General features: G+C 39.9%; 1 protein-coding gene across 2 annotated transcripts; it reads left to right on the forward strand.

The window, feature by feature from the left end:
- Positions 1-677: 677 nt before the first annotated feature.
- On the forward strand, positions 678-23,993 carry LOC142400508 (guanine nucleotide-binding protein subunit beta-4). Of its 2 annotated transcripts, none has more exons than XM_075485434.1 (11): positions 678-822; positions 4,439-6,849; positions 12,118-12,299; positions 12,690-12,728; positions 13,084-13,190; positions 15,157-15,220; positions 15,868-16,030; positions 16,494-16,560; positions 16,913-17,114; positions 17,426-17,642; positions 18,197-23,993. In XM_075485434.1, the coding sequence occupies exons 3-11, from the start codon at positions 12,243-12,245 to the stop codon at positions 18,301-18,303; spliced, it is 1,023 nt and encodes a 340-aa protein (XP_075341549.1). In that variant the 5' UTR covers positions 678-822; positions 4,439-6,849; positions 12,118-12,242; the 3' UTR covers positions 18,304-23,993. The 2 variants fall into 2 exon arrangements, with proteins under 2 accessions (XP_075341549.1, XP_075341550.1); XM_075485435.1 differs by having other exon boundaries at positions 6,768-6,849.
- Positions 23,994-24,012: the final 19 nt, after the last annotated feature.

Consider the following 24,012-nt stretch of genomic DNA (forward strand, 5'->3'; position numbering starts at 1 on the left):
TATGAGATCTTGGAAAAACGGTTCCTGCAAGCTATATTTTTGAAAATACACAACCTTGCCTCTCCCTTCAGCCCACCCCTCGAAACCACGCCTTCAAAACACATGAACGAGTCACGAGTCTGTGAACGCACAGGGGGGAGGGGTGAGGGGGGCTGACGGTTGATTGGCATGTCAGAATCCAATAGAAGTAACTCTCATCATTACTTCTATTGGTCAGACATTTCCTCTTGCTACACCCTCTACAATGGACTAAAATATAATTTTTTTTCCCAAACATTCTATTTTAGTGGGTGCAATGGGGTCGTGAGGAGGTTTTCAGACAATATGATAAAAAATGCTCCAGAAAACATCTCATACCCCACCTTTAATGTAGTTTAATATTGAAAATTCTTGCAAGAAAAGATTCTATGAAACGTAGCCACATCACATTATTTGTATTGATTAAGGTGAGTGTATGGTATTCTGATGAATCAGCTATCCCGGAATAATTATTTCAGATGGTAGCATGCAATTTGTGAATCTTATTTAGTCATTTGTTTAACAGGAATGAAGAAATCAGCTCTGTCCCTTTAATGAAAATACTACTCCATCTCCCAACCTTGGTGGCCAACCCCATATGCTGACCCTCCCACTCTGCAGCTCTCCACCTCATACTCCTGCTCTGCCTTTCTCTCCATTTACTGCTTCTCCTAGCAGCATCTACACTCACTGCTGAAAGGAAGAAGTGAAACCACAGCGCTGTGTGCGACTCATAATCCATGCCATTTAGGACGTATGCAGAAAACGCCCACTTCCCCTGCAACTCCTCTGCGCTGGAAGAAGGTAGAAAAGCTTTAATTGTTTTTCTAAATATATTTGGGTTGTTTTGGGATTTTTCTTTTATCAGCACGGTAGTATTCATCTGGTGTCATTCATCTGTCAGGTTCTGCTACAGCATCACAACAGCCAGACTAACGCATTATATTTAGATAAAAGCATCCAAAATAACATTCCTCCTGTTTGGAAAAAATACATTTAGACAAATCGGGAGAATATTGTTTCTGGTTATGAGGTCTGTACTTGAAAGTGAAACTTCCATTAAAACAGAGATTCGTAGATCCTAAAACAGTTTAACAGCAACTGCAGGACTAACAGAGGAAACGCTGGTAACTGTGGCATTTTAGGTGAGCTTACTGTCAAACTCATCTGTAAAGGGTTGTATTTGGTTTTCAGGCAGCTGGGAGGTAATACCATGGTCTTATCTCACGTTCACAACCTGTGGTGCACCAAAATGTCAAGTAAAATAATTACGGGCTCATGGTAATAAATTAATAATCATCTGGTATCATAGTGGTGCAGCTGTGATGGGAGGCATTTGAAAAGGGTGGCATTAGCACACCAGGGTTTTTCCTCACTTCCTTTAATTTTCCCCCTCCCTAGACATAGCTTGTGCGATTCACTTCTTAAGAAACTCGGAGCATGTTGGTTCATGCTTTTTTGCCGCTCACTGGTACCCCTGGTTTACAGAAGTGTCTGGGATTCCCCTAAACTGAAACAATCTCACTTCTTCACTTTGCACATTTCCTCTGCAGCTTCTCCCTGAAACAAAAGCTCCACTTCACTGACGCCTTCATTCAGACGTTAAACTGACGTTTTGTAAAGGTTTGCAGTACAGATTTTTTTTTTTCCACAGGAACACAAAACACTGCCTCCAATTTTACAATGTTACTTCAACACATGTTAGCATGAAAGTATCTATGTCAAAAGTGTTACTCCAACAGTTATCATAATAATAATTATGAGCAGGTGTCGCACCATCTACTTAAAACTTCTTTGTAGCATGTTCATGCTTCTGTCTCACTCTTGTCATGTTGGGCAGCAGCTGTAGTCGAAACAAACTCTATGTCCTGCTGCATTATCGCAGAAATGATGAGGGCTCTTCACCAAGCTGCCGCTGTGATAGTCTCTCATGGACCAACAATAGCACCGAGATTAGACAAGAACTCAGCACGGGGGCAGAGTAAACCGCTTGCAGTTGCAGCGCTGGTCCAAATTATTGGCACACAGACCTTTAAACACAATGAAGATCCTCAGAAATAAATAGCAACTGAGCAGTTCTGCCAAGATGTAGAAAAAACTTTTGAACATCAGCAACAGGCTTTCATATGGTGATAAAAAGGGGAACACAAAATGCACCCATTTATCGCCATTTTCAATAAGAGGAAAGTTTAGAAAATATAGATGGCAGATTTCAGCTCAGGTTTCAAATAGATTTAGCTGAGGAGCTATCGCTGAACAGTTTCATGATTTACATCTGTCCAAATCTTAGTTGAACCGATGCTGCTGTGGCAAAGATTTTTGGTTACATCAGGCATGCACTCAACTCAGTGAGCTACTGTAGGTCACTCCTCTTTTAAATTGATCCTTTCCGCTATCATATATTTGTTTCAGGTTGTTATACTGCTGAAATACCCAACGCCTTCACAGGAAACCTGATTTGCTGATTTTCTAAATTCCTTGCTAATCTTATGATTTAATCACTTCATTATTTTCAACACTTCGAGTACCATCGGCAGCAAAGTAGCATCACAGTGTGAACATGTAATGCAGGTGTTTTTTTTTTTTTACATGTATGGTCTTCGTGCCATCGCCCATCAACAAACTCATGAACTGCATGCCAAAAGAGCTATGTTGTGGTTTCCTGTGTTCACAGAACATCATTCCAAAAACAGTGGGCATTTTGCATTAGTTTAATCCTTTTTCTGCCTATCTTTCAAAAGTGTTGTCCTTTTCGGACCTAGAACAATCTGGAATGATTGTTCAAGGTCAACATAAACCTCTTTATTTGTGATGCTTTCATTAAGTTTCATCTTAGCGCTACATCCTGCAAAACCTCTTAACAACTTTATGACTTTTAAACCTAATGACGTTTTTGAACCGTTGAAACAGGAATTTCAAGATCTTTTGCAATTGACTTTTTTCTTTCTTTTGCTCTCTTTTTATTTATTTTTTTGGTGTTTGCCATTTTAAAAAAATGGCTGTGTGAATGCTTAAGATTAAACCAAAGATCTGTGTTTTTTTCAAATATTTTGCTATAAAAAATAAGAAAGAAATATATACAAATATATTTCTTTTTCGGACACACAATAATCTTGAGTCATCTTGACATATATATATATATATATACATATATATATATATATATATATATATATATACATATATATATATATATATATATATATATATACATATATATATATATATGTGATTGTCTGACTCAAGATGGATAATTTCACAAAGATCAGCCCAGCTGTTCCAGTCAACAATTAAAATCCTGAAATTGAAATCTATTTTCCTCGTCACAGAGACGGGGAGGGGGGAAACTGGTAGGGAGCTCAGCAAGGCACGCATATTTTAAGTCACTTTGCGCACTTCAAGAGGACCCTTTTTTCAATAATCCATTATGCATAGCAGCTCTGGCTCTCCCTGGTATTTCTTCCACCTTCTTGACGTCAGTTGCCATTTGTGAGGGTTACCTTGGCAACGGCCAGCCTCCCCGGGAGATGTCTGGTGGATAAGACGGCCCCGATAAAGCCTTTTAAGGTTTTACTGTTGCTACACCTTTTAATTGCCTCTAATACAGTGTAAGTATGATATGGAGGTTGTAAGAGTGTGTTGCCGCATGTGGACAAGAAATGGGAGCTTGCAGATAAAAATGCGCCTCTAGAAGCTGCTTCAGATTGATGTCCCAGTATCTTCACTTGATTTGATCACCATCTTCAAGCGTCTTTTGAAACTGAATTGGACATGATAGCTTTATTTTTTACCACCGTTCGCTCTAGTCATCTGTAACACAAAAAACACATGTGTGCTTCCCATTTTTGGCACTGTAGTGTTAATATGTTAAGACAAGAGGACAACATGTGTTTATTAGATAATATTGAAAGCACTGTGTGGGTTATTCTTGGAAACCATTAAACCCTAAATCCCCATTTGGCTTGCAAACTTGTCCATGGACATGTTATTTGCTTTTTTTTTTTTCTTTTGCATTTATGCAAAAACATCAGCTTACAAGCAGTAGGATAAATAAACCATAAGCAACCTGTTTATAACTTTGGGGGGATTCTGGTGAGAAACAAATGGATTGGTCAGCACGAGATGTTTTTACTGAACCACCCTCACATTCAAATTATGTAATTCATTTGCATGACTGTTATTGTTCATTGAGCTCTGCTACTTATGCACTACCAATTCTCAATTTGCATTGATGCAAAATTGTCTCTCACGCAGGCGACAATACGTTGTGTTACTGTACACGATACCTGTTTCAGGCTCCAGGATGCTATTTATAGCCTCACCAACATGTGTGACTTTCTTTTTTTTTTCAGACACCAGGCTATTGATGTGCTATTTTTACAGTGTCAATTTTCTACCTCCCTTCCCTCTTGGTTGCCAGGCAATGGACCGAGGGACCTGATTGGCCAAGGATGTGCTTTTGGACACGCTGACTGTGATTCTCAGCTGGCTAATGAATTTGTTCAGAGAGCACAAGACCTGACACCTTCTTAGTGTTTTTTTTTTTCCTCTAATAGTAGAATGACTCTCTTGCTCAAAAGGCTAAAAACACTAACACTAACACAAAGTTTAGCTATCCTCAAAACTAACAAGATTCGTTGTAGCAGCTGAGTGACTGTTGTGTAATTAGTAGAACATTTTTCTGAGCAACCTCAGGAATAACCTGCAAAAAGGCTAAAAGTAACCGAGCATTGCGTTGCCTTTAAAACAAATTATGGCAAAAAAAAACTGCTTATTCTGCGCTATTCTGAGTAAAAACTAAAGATAACAAAAAAGAAATAAAAAATTGAAATTACATTTTGATTTTTCATGATGTGGCATTTGTGTTTTCCAGTTCTTCTTTAGCCATTCCAGTGAACTGTATAACACTAGAATAAGAGTTTTCTCAATTCCCAAAGCAACATTTTATGAATGAATGAACATTCTGTATTTACAATGTATTGTCACTTAACATTACCCAGTTTCCAGTTTGCACCGATGATCATTGGAAATGAAAGAAAAACAAAACCCCAGCTGCACTGACGACAAACCAACCACAACATACTGTCTCTCTCTGCTATCGTGTTAATTCTAATCCTCATAATCTGTTTTGAGGGAAATTGGTCTGACACACCTAAACTACTGCTGTGTCAGTGAATTCAATTAGACTTAATCTGACCCCATGCCTCTCCGAAAGGAAACCAAGGGCTGGGAAACTTTCATCCTCCCTCCATTGATTCTGGCTCGTGCAGAGATATGGAAAAGCCTATCCCACTGCTGCCTTTCATTGGCCCCATTAAAAATTCATCCTGTCCTAATGGAGAGAGATCCTTTTCAATGAGCCCACTGCAGGCTAACCACGGTGTGCTGGGTGAGACATGGCACAGGTGTCTTCTGGGACAATATAAGCCTTGACATTTGAATTCTGATGTTTTAGATGTTTACTTCGAAGGCTAACTGATTAGTCCTCTGTTTTATTTTCTATTTTTAGGCTTTGTTATTGAGTTACCTTCTAATATTGAGCTAATATAACAAACATATCCCCTGTCTCTTGGTACATTGTGACTTTTATTGATTATTTCAACAATCATTCATTCAATCAATCAATCATTTTTTATCTATAAAGTGTTACACATTTCTGTTACAAGTTCCTTCAGCCATTGAGGGCGTTTAAAGATTTTTGATCCAAAATCCAAAATGTTTTTTTTTTTAATGACAGAAACCAAATAAAATAAAAAGAAAGTTTGAGCGGCTTGATGCAGATATATTTGATTTAGCCATGTTTTGCTGGTAGACTTACACACATGTTTGATAAAAGCAATACACTGACTAAATTTACAGTTTTGTGATGGTTATAATTCTTTTTAAGCTTATTAAAAAGGATTATAACTTATTTTCCAAATTGATGAGTTGGCCAGATAATCGTGACACTTTCGCTGTGCCAAGAATGGTATCTGCATCTCCACCATCCTCCATCATGACGGCTACATTTCTGCATAAAATTACAGTAGAAATCTTCAAAGTTATCTTTTTATGACATTATGCACCTGCTTGTGCACAGTTTGATCTTTTGATGTGTTTTTTTTTTTAAATATAAAATACATATAAGGATACATCTAACTTGTTGTATCGGATGTTAACAAGTTATAAATGGAGAATATATGGCTTCTGATAGTGGAGTTTCAAGGCTCCTCTGGATTAATTTTTCACCTCTGGTATATAAAGGAAATGTTTGCCTATAAAAATCTCAGGTGAGCTCTAGCTTCATCACTGTTGCTAGGTCTTTACACTACTATAACAAGCTTTACAGGTCTAATATTTGTTTCCTGTATCCAATTCGGTTCATTTTTGTAGAGGGGTTGACAGACGGTACCATTTCGCTCGTAGGGCAGACTATCAGTTTCAAACATTTCGTAGGCATGTTAAGCATGCAAATTAAACTATTGTTATCGATTGATTTGAAGTATTGACGTAAAAATAAAAATGTGTGTTCAATTATTTATACATTACAAGTTACTGTATTTGCTAGAAAATGAAAACATACATCCGTCCGCTACCGCGCACCCCTCAGGGTAGGCTGTTGCCATGTTCCCACTTTCATGGGTGTGGTGATTAGCTTGCTTGGTGAAAATTTTAGTCAAATCCGACCCGAGTAGTCCTCTCCTCTGGCCATTTAAGCTTGTTAAATTGTCTTAAAAAATTCTCGGCATCTGCTTCAATCTTTCTTACAGCTGATAATATGGTTGTCGTGTGAAAACGGATCGGCGTGACTCGGATTGGAAGGACAGACTGAGCCAAAAAAGCCTGTTTCAGGTAAGGACGTACAGTTTATCTTGGTATTTTTGTGGCTGTAAGGCTATTTCCTGCTTTGCTCATGTCGGGTTTATTTTTGTTTTACTCTGTGGATGAGATGCGAAAATATCCGGGAGCCTGAAACTGTCTGGCAGCAGCGGTTTGGATGTTGAAACAACTGTTCCTTGGCTACTTATGCTTCAATGCCGTTTTTACTCTTAAGCAAAGCTCTCCACTGCTTAAAATCCACAGCTATCCAAACGGGGCCTTTAACAGGCTGTCAAATGACTCGGGCGGAACTACGGGCACAAAACCTGTTACTAGTTGAGGTTTACTCTCGCGTTTTTCTATTTATGAAACCAAACTCGATATTTTTCTGGTTGCAAAACCCTAATCCTGCATAGCTTTTTTTCTTCTTCTTTTGTATTAAATATACATGACAGTCCGCCCTCAACCGAGCATCAACTGGTAGCGTGACGAGGCGCGCGATCCTGCAATTTGTAGCTTGCATCAGAAACGTACTTCAAGTCATCTTTTCATGAAGATCAACACTTTGATTTCCTACAGTCTCTCAATATGGTGTAACTGATGGTTTCCTGTGTGTGATCGACAGTCAGTGTGTAGGTACAGTGATTAGGCCATCATTCTGCTGGTTAATACTGATCCACAGGTGTTAGTAGTTTTGTTGTACCCCATAAAATGTCTTAGGCTTAATATAAGGCTTAAACGCATGCAATTAAAGCCAGATATAACGCTGGAATAATGGGCAAAGGCATAACCTGCTTCGTTCTTCTAGATTATCTGCAAAAAGTGATACAAATCAATTGGACAGATTTTAGAAGCTGAATCAGTCAGCTCATTTTAGAAAAGAAAATATTAACAATCGCTGTTTAACTGTTTAATTATAGAGAAGTAAAACGCCCCGTTGGGATAAAATGTAAATTTCTGATTAGTGTGAGCCTCTCTGAACTGAGGATTTTCTGCTTTTCTCTTGAAATAAATATATTTGGGTCCTGGATTGTTGCTCTTGAGTATCACTGAGTGTCACTCGTACAATAAAATGTTGTGGGTTATTTGAACTAAACTATTCATAGTTAAACAGTTTTTAAAAACAAGACTAATAGACAGTGAAAATCATCAGGGCTCTGTCCAAGACTCCGATTGGATTCAAGTGAATATATTTCACAATATTCCTATTCCAGAGTCGATGTTAGAATATTGGACATAATCCTATTATGTCAGTGTGCCCTGGGCTTTGGCCATACTGTAATAAATGAACCGTATCTACGTTTGACTTTTATCCTAGGTGTATCGTCATAATATGCTCATTATGGGACAATCTTACAAATGGGTTTCTCATTGAGATCAATGATTCTTAAGATATATGAACCGAAAACCAACTAAATTACATCATCGTTTTTGCATAAACACTCTTTAAAGTTTTTGAGGCACAGCGGAACACTTGGCTCTGCAAAGTTTATCAGTCATTATTGTTGAAACTGTTTCAGGTGTTGATTCACATTCGTGTTGCTGCATGTAGTTTACTGGAGCTGTTGAATTATGTATCCTACACAGAGGTGCCTCAGCCTACCTCACCAACTAGATATGGTGGACGAAATACTAGGAACAACTGTCGTTGCTCTGTGTGTGTGTGTGTGTGTGTGTGTGTGTGTGTGTGTGTGTGTGTGTGTGTGTGTGCCGTCAATATCATGAAAATGATTTCCACTGTGATACCCAGCCCTTGTGTATGATATCCTGAAACTGTTCGTTTTCTGTGATTAGGCTTCAGCTCTACCACACTAGAACTTGTGTGGTTGCACTAAAATCCCAACTAAGATGAGTGTACTTCTGTAACAGTGTGGTATAGGTGGGGTGAAACATGTGACTCAAGTGGGTCAAACAGTCATTGCAGTAATGACGGGCAAAATCAACCTAAAGGTCCAAACGGTGGTTAATATGAAGTCAAGTGCTCAATCCTCCGTTTCTTATTTTTGTGTTGTAATTATCTATACATTAAGAGCATGATAGGAATTTGTCAGCTGAGCAGAAGGAAGACATGTGGCCTATTCCCTTACTGGAATTCTGACAAGTATTTCCTTCATTCTCTAGATGTTTGGAATAGTCACTGGGTCACCTGGACAAGTTCACACCTGGTGGAGTTTCCTTGCTGTGTTTAGTTTCACAATTTTCACAATCGCCAATCTGTGGCGAGTTTCCTGCTCAGTTTGTAGGGCCACTGAAATAAGACAAGAGGTAGGATATACGTTTTATAATGTTGTTTAGCAAACTTACCTAATGAATCATGGGCATATTTGGCATATTTTTATAGAGTTTATCTTAAAAACGTAACAGCTGATGAGGAGATATGTGGAATCTGACACTGGCTGAAGACAAAGGAGACAAACAAATTCGCTGCCTCGCTCCGTTTGACAACGGATGGGAAATTTCCACTCATGTAAATATATTATGAGGGAGGAAAACATGCTGAAACAGCTGATTTACTATTTAAAACTTTAATAAACGTCCCCTTGATTTGTGACTACTTGTATTAAGCTTCTATATTTTGATTTTCTTTATGGTAACTGGGAACATTTTACTATAGAAATAACTATTAAGTGCTCACTGCAGGCAGATGTGCAAGAATTTTTCCAGACCTGGTTGCTGAAAGTGGTAGGCTAACTCCTTAGCTTCTTGGTCATTTCTTCTTCTTTTGGCCTTTGAACCAGAGCACTCGAGGCAGATGTACATGGATTCGTAAAGTAAGTGTCTTAGAGGAAGTTCTTACCTGCTCATTCATTAGTATGAACTAAGTTTGTGTTACATGTGAAGCTAGTCCTCTGGAGTGCTTGCAGTGTTGTTGTAAAAGCTGTGATTGAACATGAACGAATGATAAATTGGCAAGAACATCGATTGCATCTCATTTCAGAAATGTTTATTGGTAATTTGTAACTATGCAAACATATTGAAGCATACCGGGAAGAAGTTGGAGATTTCTATGTGCTTCCTTCTTTCTACATTCCTGATTGTAAGCGGGATAAAACATAAAAATGAAAGTCTGCATGCTTCACTCATGAGAAATGCACAAGTCAGCCTTGATTAAAACTGAATTAGAAAAATTGTGCAACTGCAGCCAATGAAATATTGACTTGATTTCAAACAAAAAATAATTTCTAAATACTATTCTTCTCAAACAAATTGATACTCTAGGATGTAACTACTGATTATAATTTTATCTGACAAGTATATACTTTTATTGTTAGATAAAAGTGTAATAGGACTCAGCATTATAAATGTGTAGCGCACACCTTGCTTTATAAAAGATGAAGATGCTAACGGTGCTGATTTCTGCCTGTGGATCTCCGTATGCCTTGAGCATCCACAGTTTGATGGGGGTGGTCTTTGTGGCAGTTCAGGTACAGTGGTCTTGTGTTGGCTGCTGGCAGCACCAGGCTGAAATGGTTGGATGTTGTCAGCAGCAGAGCATTAGCAACTGTAGCCTCCTGTGGCCTGTTGCAAAGACTCAACTGTGGCCGTGCCAAGCATCCCTATCTACTGTAGCTGGCAGCCACATGCTATACAATGGACCGTTCCAGCACACAGCTCTTCCTTTGTCGCCCCAATCCTGTGCAGTGCGCTGGGTCTTTGTTGGCTGGTTGCATGACTCAAGGCACACAACTAGAGAAACGATGCAAATGCACACAATGAGGTTTAAAATGATAAAAAAAAAAATAATTTAAGGTAAAATACAACTGGCACTCTTCTAGTGACCATTTGTATTTCTAACAAATTCTTTTGTCTGCCAGTGGTTGACTCAACAGTTCTGTTTTTTTGATATTTCATTTCAAAATCTGAGCAAGTCTGTTCTTGTGGCTCTTGCACAAATCCATGACATGGCTTACCTAAATCAGACTTTTCAGATTTCTGCAAACTGATTGAGCTACCCTCAATGTATCTTTTTTTTTTTTTTTTTTTTTTTTTTTTTTTGGTTATGAATTGATTTCTTTTCAGAATTATCCACCACCAATTATCACTTACTTTGTCTCTCTGGTGTTCTGTTGTCTTTCATGGCACATGACGTGGACTGAAAACATTTGAGTGTTGAGGGTCATATTGAGTGTTTTGTAGTTTGCTCGTCACCCTGTGCGACGTGGCAGAATTCAAAGGCATACGGCATTATAGATCCATGTCATAGAGCAGTTGCACATCACAGGCACGCTGACGCTTGGAGCCTCTGTTCAAGCGGGTTGTGTCAGCTACATGTAGAGGAGATTGTGACGTCACTCCTGGGCAGCTGAAAGCATTGCAATGCCTCGTTACTGTCAAAGACCCCCTTAGAGGAGACAAATGAGTCCGCAATGACCAGTCCATTGCATCCTCACTAGTGTCAGTGCAGTAGCAGAACCATGGCTTAAACTAACTGACCTCAGTATTTAAAGAAGCTCTCTATCCAGATAAATATATTTAGAAAGGAAATTGGAGCAACATAAACATCACATCAATCTCTTGCATTTTTTTCAAATGCAAAAAACTCATAATAAAGCATGAAAGCTTTTTCTTTGCATTTAAATGTTTCCCCGTGGAGAGGACAGGCTGAACGCTGTCTAATTGTTGAATTATAGAAAATGGAACTGAAAATTTAATCTCAGAGGGTTGGACTTCTGGACTGCAGACTGTAAAACACTGTGGAAAATCAGGAGGGGAGGGGTGGGGGGCGGTCCAAACATTTCTGAGGAGTGTCTAAGTGCTCTGTGACCCACATACAGGCTCCCCAAGGTAAAGGAAGTGGTAACTGGCACGTGCATACACACACTCACACATTCATTTGAAAACAAATGCTTATTCTGACAGGCTTAAATTCAGACATGTATGCTCACATGATGTACACACTTCCCTATAAACATATGCACATATGTTTTCTCTTTCATTGAGACTTATTGTCTAATAAACTATCCAGATCTGCCTACAGTACATGGCAGAGACTAATTCGGCACACGCACACAAGGATGTGGGCCGAGCCAACAGCGCAGGGCAACAACACAAAAGGCTGATTGAATGAGGAAAGGTCAGGGCCTAGTTCAGATGGCCTTTTGAACCACACCGAGGGTGTTTGAAGAGCCAGACCACCCTCCAAGCCACCACCCAGTCTCACCATTCCCCTGATGGGTCTGTGTGGCCTGTGTGGCATCCTTTCCCAAACAGGATACCCATGTTTGTCTGATGGAAGCGTCCCCATCCTTATCTATCTGTCTGGCCGTTGAACTTAATAGCCTTTCTATCTGTGTCTTGCAGGTGTCCGCTAGTAAAGTGTGTGTGTGTGTGTGTGCGTGCGTGCGTGCGTGCGTGAAGGCACGTGTGTTTTTCCTGGCCCAACCAACGTTTGGAGCAGTGTGATCTGAACACATCTCAGAGGGACAATGAGTGAGCTGGAGCAGTTGCGGCAGGAAGCCGAACAACTACGCAATCAGATCCGGGTATGTTTTTTTTTTTTTGTTTTTGTTTTTTTCTTTGATTGTTTTTTGTTTTTTAAATGCATTTATTTTTGTGCTCTTGTTTATTTATGTAGTTGTATGTGTGTTTTTAAACATATGTGTATAACTTGACTGCTTCCTCTAACTTTCTGCAGGAATTGGATTCTGAAAATTGATGTGAAGATGTTTTTATTATGACCACAGAGAATATTTTTTTCTTTTGATTGGTCCTATATAATGGGAAATGTAAATACTTTTAAATGCACTACTTTCTTCAATTGATCCCGTCTGTCTTTGTGTGTAAATGCCGTAATTGAGCAATGATGCAATGAGGGAATAGACTAAAGTTAGTCCCTGACAACAATATTTGTTAAGGTTTCTGTTTTGTTGCAGGATGCCAGGAAAGCTTGCAGTGACTCCACTCTGTCACAGGTAAGAGAGACTATTCTGTAAACCTGAAGAATATTGAAATGTATATTTATGTCATAGTTTTTGCCAAAATACATTTAAACTTTTGAAAAGCCAAAAATTCCCTTGGCGCAGTTCTGTAGCTTGTACTCTGGTCTTAACAGGTTTTGAAATAGACTTCAGCTCTCTGTATATACAAATGTGTTGTTACTACATCCATATAGATATTCCACAGACTATATGTATAGGCTTCATTATCATACATGGTCATTATCATACATGGTCTTTTAATTTGATAATAATTGCCTGTTTCGCAGCCTCAGCTTGTGTCCATTTGTGATGAGTGTAGCCGCTGACGCCTCTTCCTGTGTTTTGGCAGATCACAGCTGGTCTGGATTCAGTGGGCCGGATACAGATGCGGACGCGACGCACTCTCAGGGGCCACCTGGCCAAGATCTATGCAATGCACTGGGGGAGTGATTCCAGGTAGTTTGTGTTATCACACGGACAACACAATCATAAACTTATGAGCCGTATCTAAAAGGAATTGGTTTTTCTTTTTCTGTCAGATGTATTTTTGTGTTGTGGATGTTATTTTCTTTCTCTGATTTGTTTGTGGTCTTTTTTTTTTTTCTTTTTTAGAAACATTTGTAAAAAGGCCAAAAGCAGCAGAAAACTTGCTCTTGAAACATTCTGCTTTTCTCGCTTTTTCACAACGTTGCAAAGCCTCGAAGAAGCAGAAGCTTGAAATTTCCATACATGGAGTCCTTTATTTGATTCTATTTCAAGTCTTTCTTGTTTTGTCTTTTTTCTTTTCAGTCCTCAAACTCCCTTTAGCCAATCTTCATTTTAAAAAGAACAAAGACGTTCATTCCATGTGCCACTGGCATACTTTGGGTTCTGGTCTGTTTGTTAGAGCATGTGTATGTATGCCAAGGATGGGTAATAAAATCCTACTGCGGTCTAATGGCCTAGAGATTTAACAGGATAATCACATGCTGTGTTAATGTCTGTCTTAGACAGGTTCTCTTGACACTCCTGAATGAAGTTCAGCTAAAGTTGATTTACAGCAGCGTATCGGCATCTTTATATCTTTCATCACTGGTACTGAAGCCTTTCGTTTTCTGTGTGTAATATGTGTGTCACTCTTTATCTTCTCTCTATCCATCTCTCTCCCAATGCAATGCACTGGGTCAGTGACGGCAGTCCCAGGTGTGGGGCTAAACTACTATCTGCACTACTTCTTCTACTACTACTACTCTCCTACTAATATGACTAATATCACCCCAAATGACTGTCACTACTGCTATCACTCTGCATCTGAGCACTAGTGCTGTTATTTCTCCCCACTTATGAGCACAGTAGTGATATTTGCCCGACACGGAGACAGACGGCCACACCAGCTTATTTCCTTAAAGATGCAGTTTTTAAGATCTCAAATTTTGACAACTGTTGTAGTTGATGCAAGTCCATTAAACAAGGTTTTCCACATTAAAAATGTCATCAAATGTGATCTTACAGACTGCTTTTTTAACTGTTTGCTGCAGTTGTGAGCAACGAGACCGCATGAAGAATTAGCAGTTAAGATTGTACTTCACCCTAAGTTTGCATGCAAGTGCACTGATCTCGATCTATTGGAAGTAAATTATGCTTTTGCAAGGACAATTTTCTCTTTTTTTTTTTTTTTTTTTTTGTTATAAGAATTTAATAAGAGTTTAAACCACTAAAACCTCCTCTTGAGTCTTGCGCTGGTAGCTGATTTTCAATCCTTATTACTCTCTCGGTTGTGGGTGTAAATGTGCATGGGTGTGCCCAGCACCCTCTAGGTGACCCTGCAGGAGGCCAGTGTTTGTTTTGTATACATCCACTGACATTTAGCACGATGGCTCTCCTCTTCATTGTAGTGCAGCAGCATCAAACCACTTCCTGTCCCTGGAGAGACGGAAACACCCCGTCAGGAGTGTTTGGGAGGGAGGGGTTCCAGCTGTTTCTGCATCTGCGCCATCTACAACCCTCACTCTGTGTCCCCATCCGTCGTTCTGCCTTTCTTTTCTCGTGATCCCAGCTTAGCTTCTTTCTAGCGCTTTCCCAACATGTCAGGCTTCAACCTCCCACATTGGGACTTTTACATAACTGGGGTGATGAATCTTACATCGGGGTGGGACATTAAAAGTAGCTTTTCTGGATGTGGAAATGTCCACGGCAAGGGTGAAGGGAGGAAAGTGAGGGGAAATGAGAACTGGGAGAAAGGAGTAGGAAGCTCACATTGAATGCTTTTTTTCTTTTCTTTTTAACCGGGCACCTTGTAATGACAGGCTGACAGTATAGCACAGTAGTTTGTAAGGTGGCTGTGTCTCATTGCTTTTAATAAATCAGGTGCATGTAGCTCAGATTTTAAGAGTTTTCAACTTATGAGCCAAGTGTCATGCAGTTCTGCTTTACTTGATTCTAGGTTACTTGTCAGTGCCTCGCAAGATGGAAAGCTGATCATCTGGGACAGCTACACAACAAATAAGGTGAGATCATTGTTGTTGTGATATGACTGATGATGCATGGAAATCCAACCTATGCTGCACTGTTCGGGTTTTACTTAAGAATGCATACAGTAAAGTATTTCTTTTAGGACTGGCTCTCTTAATCCTCAGGTAGTGCTGAACATTTTCGAGTGGGGAAAAGTTGCGATAATAACACAAATTTATTGATTTAAAACAAAGTGTGGCCATTGATAAGCTACAGTTCCTCTTTTGGCTATTATTTATTCACAAATGTTTCAATCTAAATCGGGTTGGTTGAGCCACCAAGATACTGTCCCTACCAGTGTTTAGGCATCCATATTACAAGGAAATACCACCAGACTGTCCTGGAATGATCTGTAGCACTGATTATTAACTTCTTCTGTCTTTACATCCTCTTTGGCATGAGATTATTACATCACCGTGTTAGTTATTGGCATAGATCATCTGCAGCAGCAGATGCTTATAACTTTTTTTGATGGTTTTGGCTGGGCCACATACTGGTAAAAAAAAATCCCAGTTTTTGCAATACAGATCATAGATGAGATGCAAACGTTGAATTTGATTTCATGGGTTAAGTTTGCCCAAAGCTTCAGATTAAGTCCTCTTCTCTGTAATAAAGAAACAAATCTGATTCTTGTCCTAATCAGATGCATGCCATCCCATTGCGCTCTTCCTGGGTGATGACGTGCGCTTACGCCCCCTCTGGGAACTATGTGGCCTGCGGAGGTCTGGACAACATCTGCTCCATATACAATCTGAAGACCCGAGAAGGCAACGTGCGTGTCACACGAGAGCTCCCCGGACACACAGGTAGGCATGGGACCGGCCAAGATATAATGCAAACAAAATGGACTCAATTTTTAATGTACTCCAATATAATTTGCTTCTTTTTCGTTCAATAACAACTTTCCATCGTGTCTAATTTGCCTGAGTGTACTCTCAAAGATTTCAGATGAGTGTGCGTCCTTTATCTTTAGATCAAGGGAAGCTGCAAAAGCTGTTGGTTTCCTTTGGATTTAGTTTTTGGCGGAACACCCTGCCTGAAGAGTACATTTTCTCTATCATTCTTCATTTATTTATTTTTTTTCCCCCTACTTCAAGTGTGCCTTCCCCTGTTAGAAGAAAAAATCTCACATTGATCACAGCAGCAGTGAAGCTTCAGGCATGCTAGGCCACAATATGGGTGGTTAAAGACTTTTGGAATGTTGCCCCAGGCCAGAGTATGAAGAGCAGTTCTGTCCTTATCTGATATGGATCCTCTGCTTATCTCCAGGTTATTTGTCCTGCTGTCGCTTTTTGGATGACAACCAGATACTAACCAGCTCCGGAGACACCACCTGGTGAGCAGCCACCTTTGTTACAATAATGTAGTTCTCTTCATGATGGAAATATTCCATTGATACTGTAGTTTCAGCCCCAAATGGCAAATTAAAGAAGCTCTTTGGTTTTATATAAAATGTTTGTGTTTATATTCAGCGTCAGTCCTTTTACACTCCTGCAGTTAGACAGAGACATGCTTCTCCTCAGTAATTCCACTGGAGTTGCAATACTCAATGAATATTGGACATTTCTGTCTGATTGTTTTTTTTTTTTTTAAACTATCATGGGGATCTTAAAAGAATTACAAACAGCCTGTTTTGTACACTTGTAGAACTCGGGGACCATTTTGACAACCCTGTCTCTTTCATGCAGTGCATTGTGGGACATAGAGACGGGCCAGCAGACCACAAGCTTCAGCGGCCACACAGGAGACGTGATGAGCTTGTCTCTCAGCCCGGATTACAAGACCTTTGTGTCAGGAGCCTGTGACGCCACCTCCAAGCTGTGGGACATTCGTGATGGCATGTGCAGGCAATCTTTCACTGGCCATGTGTCCGACATCAACGCCGTCTGCGTGAGTAGTAAAACTTCAGACCCAAGTCAAGAGGATGATGGTGTGATTTATAACGAAATGTAAAATGATGATGATGGTTTTTATACAAAGAAGGATATTTGTGCTGGGTTTTCATTGGTTCGGTTTCAGCTTTTTTTACTTTATGTCCTTATTTTGAGTACCAGGTCTTTCAGGTTTTGGAGAGGGGGGGCATCTTGAAATAGTATTATAAACACAAGCGTAGCCCTTTACTTCACTCGCCTATTAACTAGCAACACCTTCCTTTTCTTTAATTTTTTTTCTTGTTTGACTAAAACCTTTTTCTCTTGCAGTTCTTCCCCAACGGGAATGCGTTTGGTACGGGCTCAGATGACGCCACCTGCAGGCTGTTTGACCTGCGCGCTGACCAGGAGCTGATGATGTACAGCCACGACAACATCATCTGCGGAATCACTTCCGTGGCCTTCTCTAAGAGCGGCCGCCTTCTCCTAGCTGGCTACGACGACTTTAACTGCAATGTCTGGGACACTCTGAAAGGAGAACGCGCAGGTATGTGAGGTTGAGGTTTTATTTGGTTGATGAATGAGATGCACCATAACTTAACAGTAAACTTAAAACTGTCTTGTTTGTTTTTAGCAAAATAAAAAAATTTCAGTAAGACAAAAAAAACGGCATTAATTTGATGTGTCTAAATGGAATATTTGGTCAGTTTGCTCGAGTTTTGTTTGAGAAAATAATCAATATAAGATTTGATTATGAGGTTCATGAAATACCAGAATGAGGGAATTTTCTGAATCCTATTTTGCTGAATTTTGTTCATTAATGGCACCAAAAGCTGCAAATATCATGAAAAATCCAGGATTGAGTGATGGGAAGTTTTTTTTGTTTGTTTTTTAAGTAGCTTGTCAGGAAAGTGGTCAGAAAAAGGCCTCAAGCTGGTACTTGAACCCTGGCTGGTTGTGTCAAGAAGCCTCAGCCTCTGTTAAAGAGTGCTCGCTCAGCCAGTTGAGCTGTCCAGCTGTTTTAATTAGTCCCCGATTTTGGCTTTTGGGGTGTAGATTTTTGACAACCTTTGACTCTGCCTTATTTCCTTCCACCTCCAGGTGTGCTAGCAGGCCATGACAACAGAGTGAGCTGCTTAGGAGTAACGGAGGACGGCATGGCTGTGGCCACCGGCTCCTGGGACAGTTTCCTTCGGATCTGGAATTAAACAGACTTTTCGCTTGATGTACTCAATCACTGCCCACCACCTCAGTCTCACAACCCCACTCTACATATCCCATCTCATCTGCTGGGCTGGACCTGAGGGGTGCACGTAGTGTCAGCCAAAACCCTTTTTACTCCCCCCAGCTCTCCTCACTGCTGGTGACTTCCCCACCTGTACAAACTCTCTCTGCCTAAAAGGTTTTTTCACCCAGCTTTCACATATTGATTACAGAGTAGAGTCGTCCTATCAAAACAAAGTAAGCATATAAAAGTTAGGAAACCCGAAGGATAAGAAGTAGAGGATTTCGCCCATACCCAATTCCTTTTAGGGGGCAATAAAGTCATTTGTTGCCATGAAAAACAACATGAGCATCGATGTAAATGTATATATAAAGACAGTATATATGTATAGCATTATGTGTGTATATATGCATCATATATGCATATATAATGTGTATGTATATATTTTTGTAGTTTATTTCCCTTCCTTGAGATTTTTTTTTTTGCTTTTTATAATTTTATGTTTTTATTATACATGAAAATACGCATCGCGACATAAAACCAGAAACAATTTTTTTTTTTTTCTTCAGTTGGAGTGAGATTGAGGAACGAATCTTAAATGGACCTGAATCGAGACGGGTGAATTTATGTAAAAAGGTTGATTTAGAAATGATTGTGCTCGCTGATTTTTACCCCAGCTTTACTCACTCGATTACAAAACATGCAGCATGTAACTCAGAAACATAATTCGGCCGAACTAAGGTTATGTACACATGAATGCGAGTATTTTATTTTATTTCTTTTTAAAACTGGATTTCCCCCTCACTTCCCATTAAAAGAAGAAAATCGCATCCACACAGCAATGTTTACAAAAAAAAAAAAAACCTCCATCAGAAACCACACAGACATGCAGTGAGCGTGCAACTTTTTCTTTGACGGTTATGCCATAGCAGTTTCCTGCATTTCAGTGTACGGGTGGAGCGGCTCAGCGTAATTCACTTGCCATTCTTTAGCAACACACGCCACCTTGTTCTCAAAGCTGCCTCACCAACTCAACTCATTCTGGTCCAAGACCGGGGATGTTGGCACCGAGCTTTCATTATTGGATTGTCGTCTTATGTAGCAGCATACTCCAAAAGGTGTCCCAACACCTCCGTTCCGTAAAGTAATCGGCTTTTAACTGTATATTAATGTGCGAACATGTAAAAAGTCCTTTTAGTAAGGTTAGCACTGTCCTTATTTTGGCATGAAAACAAAGGTCAAAGCATCCATATTTGTGATATTAAGCCAAGGAGATGGCAGCACAAACTCTGACGTTGCAAGCCAAAAAGAACAGGCATTTTCATTCCACACATTAACGTGACGATCAGTCAGTGAAGGTCTTCACCCTGGAAGGCGTATTTTTTTCCCCTGAAATGTTCTGTTTCAGTCCCCAAAAAAAGCCTCCACATGTGGACAATAGGTGCAAACGCTACAGAAAAATCCTCAGTGATCAAAATACCCACGTTCGTGTGTACAGGACCTAAACTCACTTGCTTCATTTGTTTTGTGCGTCTTAATATTAGGCAGAGGGTATAAATCCATCATCCTGTGCTTCTTAATGTAGCATCATGTGAATGATTTCTTTCTCTTTCTCAACAATATGGCCCCCTAACATCCTCGACCACGTGTATTTGTTTTGGAAGGAAACTGTGACTGTGATATGAGAAGGAGCCTCGCATCCAACGGGAGGTATTTTAAGTTTTTTTTTTTTGTTTTTTTTTTTTCTTGTCCTGGATCGAGCTTTAACTCCAAAGTAGAAAAAACAAAATCTACTATCAGAGGCCCTCTCTTGGCCTCTACTAAAATGGACTGTGGTTTGAACGCATAAAGTGGCTGAATATCAGAAGACAACATCCATTTCATGCAAATCAGCTGCAGAGTGATATGACTGGCAAACAGAGGTCATTACATCCCCACCCCGAGTCTGCAGAGGATGCATATTTGTCAAAAGTTGAGCAAAGCATCTGTTGTTGCCCTACCGTGAAACTGCACAGAGAAGGACGATTCAAACTGAAGCGGAGGCTTTTCTTTCCCTGCGATACTGCAACTGTAGAGGCGCGTCAGGACATCCTGTCAGGACCATAAAGGAATCTGTCTGCAGCTTCTGTGGACCTGAGAAAAGATGAAGACAGAAAAAAGATGTCTTTTAGAGCTCGCATTGGCATTTTATTTGTTTTTTTTCCCCCCTTTTCCTACATGAAGGATCAGAGTCCTTTTTGTCATCAGCAAGGTGTGAATTAAGTGACTGCATGAAAACTGAACTGTTAGACACTCCTAAATCACACCACTGCCACCACAAGACTGTTTATTAAAAAAAAAAAAGAATGGAAGTAAACAAACAAGGTTTTTGTTTTAGATTGAACACTTTCAGCATTTTTTTTTCTCACCAAAAACATGTTATAAACTGTTAATATTTCTAGTGAAGAAGGGTTCACTCAATAGACAGAAATGTACACTTAGCAGAGAGGTAGAAATGCACTCACAAACTAGTAGAAATGTAAACCATTGCGCACATATGACTTATTTACCCACAGAAGTGGTATTTCTGATTTTCAAGTATTTTCACATCAAGTCTCTCAACATTATTTTGGCTCCCAAAAGGACTTAAAAAAAACACACACACACCCTCATGATGTGTGAGTTGGACCTATTCATTGGCCGTCTCAGGTGCCCGTCTCTCTAAACCTAAACGTTTGAGCCACGTGGGCTGGATAGAGGAAGGTTTCTGCGCCCGTGAGATGCGGCATCGTCTCCATTCTGCCTTATTATACCATTTATGATAAGAGGGTAATGTTTGTATCGACTACAGTAATGTTTTCATCTAGTGATTCCTCTTTTTACACACTGATTAATAAGAGAGTGCTACTGTTTTTTTGGTTTTTTTTTTATTGTTGTTTTCTGGATAGAAGCACATTCTGATACGAGTGAACACTAAAAGAAAAAAGAAAACCCACGTGCTTGCAGAAAACAACCACGACCACATGCAGCTCCACACTGCTTCTTAAAGCATCACTTTTTTTTCTCTTTTTTTTTTAAATATAATTCTGCTTTCTATTACCATGAAGTCTGTACCTAACAGGGTTCAATCATCTGTCAATGAACCCAAATCTTTGGCTTACCGTGTTTCTAGTGAACCTTATTTAATGTTTTATCTGCTTCCTCTCTGTTTTCCATTAACAAAAACATCCTGAGAGAATGTTTGACAGTAATAGTTTTTAGCCTGAGACTATATCTGAGGCGTGTGCGACGGGATACGTCTTGCATATCGGTGTTGAGGTCTGTGTGTGTGTGACTGTGTGCATGGTAGGATGGGGAGGGGGGGGGTCATTTGTGGACGTTAGTGGATAACTTTTACATTTTAAGTGTTCCGACTTTATTTGTGCCAATGTTATCCACAGACCCCTGACCTGTGAACTGAAAATTGAGTCGGTGTAAAAAAAAAGAAAAAGAAAAAAAAGAGTTTCTCATGTAACTAAAGTGCCAATCTTGTCCATTTTCATCGGATGGTCACATCAGTGTCTCATTTTTAAACCCGGTTTGTTGCCTGATCAAACGAGTCAGCTGCTTTTGTCTGACGGTGAGTTGTTGGTTTTTTTGTGTGTGTTTGTGTGTCCAGCTGTCATTTCGCTGATAGGGCTCATTAGACTCAAGTTTCCATTTCAGCCAGCGGACACCAGATGTTCATGTGTTCTCACATACAGATGATGAAACTGAAGGATCAGACCATCATTGTTTGCTTTCCGACGGGTCCGAGTTGGAAAACGACTCCCAATATTATCTCTCTTGTGTTTAATCAACAGCGTGTTTGTAGTGGTTGCCCAGCAACTGGGCTGGGTGTGGCATAACACCCTGCTGACCATCAAAATGTAGGTGGACCTGTTGCAGTGATGATATTTTCTGCGCGTTCTTTGTTGTTCCAGATAACGTTCGCCTTTGAATGTCATGTGAAGCAGGTAGAGCGGCGCCGTTTGCTTCTGCGTATTTGCATGTTTCCTGTGAAAGCAGAAGCTGGGGGAACGGCTTCCTCCTAAATATCAGGGTAATAAAAAGCATAGATGCAGAACTCTGTAGTACCATTAAGAATGCCCAGTATACGACTCGTTGCTATTGTTGTTGCGTCCGATACGGACCTGCAGAACAAGACATATCAAACAAAAGCACTTCAACGTCAAACTGGATTGCATTTGGATTTAAACATTTGTGAGAGTAAGATGCTATTTGTATTGTTCAGTTACATCGGGGGGCAAAATTTCTGATCATTTGTGTCTCAGATCGTGGATCTGATCAGCTGTACCTGGACATATTTCTGCTTTGAATAATTCCCTGAGGACGCTCAGAGAGTGCAGTCTCTACCAAAGCCAGCACATGTCTTTAAGAGTCGTAATGAGGGTGATATGTGCCGCCGCTGCACCTCCATCAGGTTTCACGATATTTGGCTTTGTGGGTTTTGCTTGATCTTGCCGGCAGACACATGAACAAACAGTACAGATGGTGTTTTCTGCTGTCACATTACAGTGAGGATCGGGAAACTGTCCATATTGCACATCCAGAAACGGAACAAAAGCATCTTACATCTAGATGGTGTCAGGTACTTTTTTTTTTTTTTTTTTTTTTCTTTAATCCGCTTTCAAGGTTGAATCATATAAACTGCTACAGCACCCTCACAGCCACACGCGATAGTCACAGAACTAATTTTTAACATTAACGGTTAGAGGAAGCCTTGTATTATATGTCGAGTTTTGTATTATCAGAACATTTTCCAGCTGCAGCTGTGGAAAATGAAATGATGATTATCACAAACCACCATGGCCCTTAACAGCTGAGAAAAGGGGGGGTCGTCCACATTAGGCAGTGATATTCAGCAGGCAAACGTCCAGCAGTTTCAGAAGCTGGAACCTGGAAAAGAAACACTTCCATGTGCCTGTGCCTGTTCACTCATGCAAGTAGTTCAGTAAACTCAAATAAAGAAAGGTGCTTGATGTCATTGAACTTTGTATCATTGTTGTTTTATCACATTTTTCCAGATCATTCCCCCATCTATTCAACTGATAATAGGCTTGCCAGATATTACAAAATGTCCACATAGGAAGTCTTTAAGGTGCCAAGTACCAGAGCCTGAATTTGACTTGTTTTTCATTCTTTCAGTGGCACTCCACGCATGTTTGACACGTGAATGCTTCAGCCGTTTTGGCTTGTGTTGAGCCTGTATGAGCAGATATGTTAATGTCACTGCTGCACAAGTTCAGCCAGTATTTATAGTGCTCGATTCCCCTCCCCTGTTTAATCTGAATATGAGGAATATAAAACATTCTGTGACTTCCCACCACTAAAGTAGGTTGCACCACATGACCACCATCACTGCACTGCCATTTGACTCGTCAACCTACTGTTCTGACATCCTTTTACACTTTAAATTTCTTTTATTTATTGTCTTATGTTTTAAGCCAGTAAAGACCGGGGACTTGGTGCCATGATAATTCTCTTACAGTGCTATTGTGTGAAATTATAATCACTTGTTATGGAATAATTTTTATAGTCTTTTTCACACCAGACTTTTTTTTTTTCTTTTTTTTTTTGTATTTGTACAGTGGCTTGGTGATACTGATATGTTGCCATGAGTTATTGTAACCAATAAAAGCTTTTAACCAAGAATATTTATGCTGGTTTTTTG

This window comes from Odontesthes bonariensis, chromosome 15 (genome assembly GCF_027942865.1).
Source record: "Odontesthes bonariensis isolate fOdoBon6 chromosome 15, fOdoBon6.hap1, whole genome shotgun sequence".
NCBI classification, from domain to species: domain Eukaryota; kingdom Metazoa; phylum Chordata; class Actinopteri; order Atheriniformes; family Atherinopsidae; genus Odontesthes; species Odontesthes bonariensis.